This window comes from Manihot esculenta, chromosome 17, assembly GCF_001659605.2.
Source record: "Manihot esculenta cultivar AM560-2 chromosome 17, M.esculenta_v8, whole genome shotgun sequence".
NCBI lineage: Eukaryota > Viridiplantae > Streptophyta > Magnoliopsida > Malpighiales > Euphorbiaceae > Manihot > Manihot esculenta.
The window spans coordinates 17,973,718-17,980,697 of NC_035177.2; the positions used below are offsets into that span (position 1 = coordinate 17,973,718).

The 6,980-nt window shown below is 39.8% G+C and overlaps 1 protein-coding gene across 1 annotated transcript; it reads left to right on the forward strand.

Annotated features, from left to right (window-relative positions):
* The first annotated feature begins 5,725 nt into the window (after window positions 1-5,725).
* On the forward strand, window positions 5,726-6,511 carry LOC110625435. Its single transcript, XM_043952273.1, has 3 exons — window positions 5,726-5,993; window positions 6,075-6,198; window positions 6,280-6,511. The coding sequence occupies exons 1-3, from the start codon at window positions 5,758-5,760 to the stop codon at window positions 6,319-6,321; spliced, it is 402 nt and encodes a 133-aa protein (XP_043808208.1). The 5' UTR covers window positions 5,726-5,757; the 3' UTR covers window positions 6,322-6,511.
* Window positions 6,512-6,980: the final 469 nt, after the last annotated feature.

Below are 6,980 nucleotides of genomic sequence, written 5' to 3' on the forward strand. Positions count from 1 at the left end.
GGCCATAGAATGGGGTCCTGGTCTTTCCTTACATAGTGCCAGGCCATAGAATGGGGTCCTGGTCTTCCTGTCATGGACTAATTGGGTCATCCAATATTCACCCACATCAACAACAATCGATGCAATGCGGCATATTCGTGGAAACTAATGCAATCATCCTATTGCATAATCATGATGCATGAAACATGATAAAACATTTAATTTAAAAGATTAAGTTTAGTTCCACTCACCTCTGGCTGACTCTGACAACACCGAAGCAGCTGAACTCACTGCTGGGGTCCTCGGTTCCTCGGGTCCGAACCTACACAGGTGGACTCAAATGAGGGACCAAACATACCTGAACATAACTATAAACTACTCCCCAAAACCCCCTAGAAACATCACGAAACAATCATAGGAAAACATGCAAGGAAGGCCTGGACAGGGCACTTTCGGCGGCAGGTTCGGCGGCCGAAAATCCCTCCAGAGCCGAAAGTCAGGCAGGTTCGGCGGCACCTTCGGCGGCCGAAACTCCCAGACAGAGACGAAACTCATGCATGTTCGGCGGCCGAAACTGCAAGACAGAGACGAAAGTCTCCCTTTCAGGGGCAAGCTTCGGCAGCCGAAAGGCTGCCTCCCCAGCCATGTTCGGCGGCCGAAAATCCTTCGGCTGCCGAACCTGGTTTCTGCCAAAGGGCAGAAACTTGGCTCCCTTTGCACATTTCGCCTCCAAACTTATCAAACATGCATTAAACCTATTCTACAACACACAAACATAAGCATACATGTTCCTAGGGGCCTCAAACCAACATAAACCCCATCTACAACACATCAAGAACTCACATTGCTCATGAACATACATTTATACCCATAAACTCCAAAAGCATAACCATAACCTAAACATGCATTCTATCCCATAGATCTACTTAAAACTTACTTAAAACATGCAATGAGCTTAAGATCGGCTCTTACCTCTTGAAGATCGAGAGAGAGACGACCTAAACTCGAAGTTGGGAGAGTTTGGGTTCTTGAACCTCCAAGCTCCAAAACTTTGCTCAAAAGCTTTAAATCTTCAAAACAAAGTTAAAACAAATGAAAATCTTGAGAGATTTAGAGGAAAGACGTCAAAGATGGGTGAGGGACGGCGGAGACTCACCTTGGCCGAAAATGGGAAAAAAACTCGCCCGTTTTCGGCTAAGGGACCCTTTTATAGTGGCTGGCCAGACCACGTTCGGGGGCCGAATGTGCCTCCGCATGCATGCCATGTTCGGCGGCCGAACTTGAGGTTCGGCGGCCGAACCTGGACTTCCCTCACTTATGCTTTCGGGGGCCTAAAGCACACCCGCAACGCATGCATGTTCGGCGGCCGAACTTGAGGTTCGGCGGCCGAACCTGAGTTTTCCTCCAATGCTATTTTCATGCAAAAACTCATTTTCTTTCATGCTTAAAACATAAAACACATTAAAACACTTCATAAAAACATGGCTCTACCCTACTAGAGGCTTCCGACATCCGAGATTCCACCGGACGGTAGGAATTCCGATACCGGAGTCTAGCCAGGTATTACATACTTGTTAGAGAACAAAGTATTGGATGGACCCGCATTGATATCACTACACGAGTTATTGTCATAAGTGAATCTCAAAGTAGTTATGTCTTAATCCTTTGATTTGAGATTGTCATAGTTTCCAACATGACTATTATGTTTTGACATAACCAAACATTGTCTTTAATCGGACAATCATAAAGGTTATGATTAAGCATAATAGAAATTATGTAGAGGATATTGAACGATCAAGATAGGATTTATCCCTCTCTCTGAGAGAGATATCTTCTGGGCCCCTCGATAAGTGAGACTGAGAAATGCATGGCCATGCTCAAATGAATTGATAGTGTGATCAATATTATTTGAATTTATCAGTCTACTTAGAGATCGAGAAATCATAAGTTTGAACATTATAAGTTTGACATTGACCATGACTTATGTTCAAACTAGATATCATGTGATAAAGGGATTAATACATGTTCTATTTATTAGGCTTTATCGGACTATTGATCCTCATATTATTTGGGTAGTCATAATGTCTTGCTAGAGGCCACTTATGACTTATGGGCCTTGTGGGACTGGGCCTGTTGCCAATTAATATGAGCCTATTGGGTCACACACAAAAGAACATTGTTGATGTGCTATGACATATTAATGGGCTAAAAGCCCAAAGCCCATTAATATAATTAATAATAATAAAGTGTTATTATTATTAATCATTAATATAATTAATAATAATAAAGTGTTATTATTATTAATATTAATTATTAATTATTTATTATTATGAGATAATAATATTTAAAATATCTGCAAATCTATCTGTAACTGTTACAGATAAAGGACTCTATCACATAAGATATTTGAGTATCTGCGAGATTGTGATAGTGGGTTCTGAACACAACTCTTTTGGGAAAAGAGTTGTGGAAAAACAAAAGACTGAAACATATAAATACTCCTTCTACGAATTGTGGAGATGATGTTAATTTTTGGAGAAAAATTCATTCTAACAGTTGCAGATTGTAGAGCACATAATCTATCCATCCTTGAGAGAGCTAGCACTCTAGAAGGATAGAAGACGTTCATGTAGATACCATTGAGGGTGTTCGTTTGAAAAAGCAGTACCATCAGTCCGGCATTGTATCTTTTGGACAAGTTTAACAGGTTAGTCTCATATCTTTCTTATGAAATAAACGAAGCACTCGGATTCTGGGAAAGGAAATCTGAGATTTTATTTTTTCTGCTGCGCAATTTGGGTTGCAATAATCTTTGGATTTTTCAACAAATATAACCCACATTCAAGGATCTTTTGTGTTGTCTTGCGTGGACCGAAGTGTCCTCCACAACCGTATGAGTGACAGAAGGCTAGGACTGAAGAAATTTCTTGATCTGGGATGCATCTTCTTATCACTTGGTTTGAATAATGCTTCCACAGGTAAGGTTCATCCCATACATAGTACCTTGTATCTTTCTTTATCTTGTCTCTCATGTGTTTAGGCAAATCAGAAGGTAAATCACCTGTAGCGAGGTAATTCACTATGTCAGCATACCATGGTTCGTCTTGGGCAGCAAATAGGTATTCATCTGGGAAGTTTTCATTGATGGGGCATGTCTCTATTTCTGAAGGTATTCGGCTGAGGTGATCAGCTACAAGGTTCTCCTTCCCCTTCTTGTCTCGAATTTCTAGATCAAATTCTTCTAACAGTAATATCCAATGTACCAGCCTTGGTCTTGCCTCTTTCTTCTTGAATAAGTATCTCAATGCAGCATGGTCTGAATAAACAATCACCTTCGTCCCAAGTAAATAGGACCGAAACTTCTCCAATGCAAATACCACGGCTAGCAACTCCTTTTCTGTCGTGGACTAATTACATTGTGTTGTATCTAAGGTGCGTCAGGCGTAGTGAATGACATAAGGAGAGTTACCTATACGCTGCCCCAATACTGCTCCTACAGCGAAGTTGCTGGCGTCACACATAATCTCAAAGGGAAGGTTCCAGTCAGGAGGCTGGATGATTGGGGCAGTGACCAGCAGTGATTTGATCAAATCGAAGGCTGTTCTGCAGCTTTCATCAAAGTCAAATGGCACGTCCTGTTGAAGCAATCTGCATAATGGCTGAGTGATCTTGGAAAAGTCCTTAATGAACCTCCGGTAGAACCCAGCATTTCCTAAGAAAGAGCGAATCTCCCGGATGCTGTTTGGATAGGACAGGCTCTTGATGGTGTCTACTTTAGCTTTGTCCACCTCTATCCCTTTTGCTGAAACGATGTCCTCTAAGATCAAACCGTGGTTAACCATGAAGTGACACTTCTCGTAGTTTAGAACCAGATTTGTCTCTAAGCACCTTTGAAGTATCTTCTCCAAGTTAGCAAGGCATTCATTAAAAAAGTTTCCATACACCGTGAAATTGTCCATGAAGACTTCAATAATCTTCTCCACATAGTCAGAAAAAATACTCATCATGCACCGTTGGAATGTAGCTAGTGCGTTGCAAAGGCCGAAGGGCATCCTCCTAAATGCAAAGGTACCAAATGGACAGGTGAAAGTTGTTTTTTCTTGATCTTTAGGTGTAACAGGGATTTGATAGAATCCTGAATATCCATCTAGGCAGCAGTAGTGGCTTTTTCCTACAAGTCTCTCAAGCATTTGGTCCATAAAGGGCAAGGAAAAGTGGTCCTTCCTTGTGGCTGCATTAAGCTTCCTATAATCCATGCACACTCTCCACCCTTTTTGCACACGAGTAGGTACTAGCTCTCCTTTGGGGACAATGGTGATTCCAGTCTTTTTTGGAACTACGTGGATAGGACTTACCCATTTGCTGTCAGAGATTGGGTAGATCACCCCAGTGTCTAAGAGCTTCACTATTTCTTTCTTCACAACCTCCATCATTGGTGGATTCAGTCTTCTTTGAGCTTCACGAACATGTTTTCTCTCCTCTTCCATGAGTATTCGATGCATGCATGTTGATGGTGAGATGCCCTTTATGTCTTCCAAGGTCCACCCTATTGCTTTCTTGTGTTTTCTCAACACTTGTAGGAGGCTTTCTTCTTCTTGTTGGATTAGTTGATTGGGCACTATGACTGGTAGTATTCTTTCAGCCCCTAAGTAGGCGTATTTGAGGTGCCCTGGTAGAGGTTTCAAAGCTCGTGCAGTTGCTGTCTGATCTGGTGTTTGCTATTTGCTCATCGATTTGGGTAGATTATCTAATACTTGCTCTGGTGATTTGGTTAAGTCGCTCCTGGTTATGTCTGGTTGCTTCAGTGATTTGGGCAAGTTAGGGTCTAATGATTTGGGCAAATCATATGTGGTCAGTGAGGTGCAGCATGCTGTCTCCTCTGCATCTGTCTTAGTATTGCTGGTCTTGTCGTCCATGTCTTCTTGCCTGCATAAACCAGCATTAAGTAAATTATCTTGATCAAAACCAAAAGTTTCTTGCTTTTGTCCTCCTCCATATCAATTACATAAAAGTCTGCTGGGAAGACTAGCTAGTCCACTTGCACTAACACATCTTCTAGGACTCCTTTAGGGTAAACAACAGATCGGTCGGCTAACTGGATCACTATGCTTGTAATACCCGGCTAGACCCTGGCATCGGAATTCCCACTTTCCGGCGGAATCTCGGATGTCGGAACCCTCTAGAAGGGTATAATATGGTTTTCTAAAGTGTTTTCATGTGTTTTTATGGTTTTAATAAAGAAAGAAATTGAGTTTTGAAAGAAAAAGACCAAGGAAGAAAACCCAGGTTCGGCCACCGAACCTTAAGTTCGGCCTCCGAACATGGGGAGTTTGCGGAAGCACCTTTGGCCCCCGAAGGTGGTCTGGCCAGTCACCTATAAAAGGCCCCTTGTCCGAAAATGGGCCAGTTTTCTCTCTTTATTTTCGGGCATAGGTGAGATTTCGACCTTCCATGGTCGATTTGTCATCATTTAAACTGCATTTCTTTTCCTTTTTGTCTAATAAAGCAATATTGGATTTAGCAAAGACTCTTGTGATTAAGGAATTAGAGAAAAAAGAATAAAAAAATAAATTTCAGAAATTAATTTGATTTGATTAGTATATTAATGAATGGATTAACAAACTAATCTATTAATTTAACTTTTTTTAAAAAATAATAATATTTAAAAGTAGTTAGTTAATTAAAGACATGAATTAAAATAGTATTTGTGGGTTTGCTCTACATGCCTTCCTTTCAACTCTACTTTGATATGTTACTTATGGACAATTATTTTTTTAGATGCCTCGAAGAGCAGTATCATCCAGAGATAGAGGACATAGCCAGCATCTGTCTATGAATGAAATAGATGAGGCAGTACAGGTGCAGGAGGAAATACTGGAGCACACTCCACAAGTATTAGGGGGCCAAGCAAACGCATCCTCATCATCATCAGTTCGAATTAGAGGTCTGAATTTGGGACATCCTATCCCATCAAACCCGTCTGATCGACAATTGATTAGATTGAAAGGAACTGTGTAAGTCATATACAACTTTTTGCTATTGATTTAATATGTATTATTACTTACAACTACTCATTATATATAAAAATATTGCAGTTTTTTAGATTCCACAGTTACTAGATCAATCACTAATGACATTAAGATGCGCTATACTGCTCCATGGAAAACTTGGTCAGAAATACCTTTAAAGACAAAAGACGAGCTCTTCGGACTTTTTCGGGTAAATACAACTTATATTCTAAAATTTATAATATGCATTTTAAGTTTTTTAAATTTACATAACACTGATTGTTATTTGTAGAGTCGATATGCATGGGATGAGAGTGAAGAAGGTATGGTTTGAATTGCTTGAGAAAAGGTAGGTAAAGAAAGACTGCGAGACATTCTTAATAGAGTTAGGAGCGAATTGTTGCGCAAGCACAAGAAGACAGATGTTGCTTATCTATACAATTTAGGACCAGATTGGATGGAGGCAGAGATATGGAATGAACTTGTTGCATATTGGAGTACACCAGAGTGGAGAAAGAAATCAGAAGTTGGTAAAATAAATAGAAATGTAGAAAAAGATGGGACTATTACGAAACACTCTGGTGGTTCAATAAAATTGGAGGTTCATGAGAATAGATTGATATAACTCTTTTATTTCTTACTTTTATTTATACAATTCTATTTTTATATAGATGGCTAGAAATTATTTGTGCATCTTGTGTTGTGTGATTATTTCTTTTTTATAGGCAAAGAAGTTGGGTAGACAACCAACTCAACTTGAACTATTTCGTGCAACTCACACAAAAAAGGGGAGTCAAGGTGTTTACATTGATGAAAAATCACGACGAGTTGATGTAAGTTACTTTTGGCTTATTTAATGTTATCACATTATTTTTCTAATTGTTATGTTATCATTAGTTGTGTATGGTTCATGAAATGTTTATTATGTTTTCTTTTTTTACTTAGGGAGCTTATTTGAGTGCAATTGCTGAAAATGTGAATAACAATTGTGAG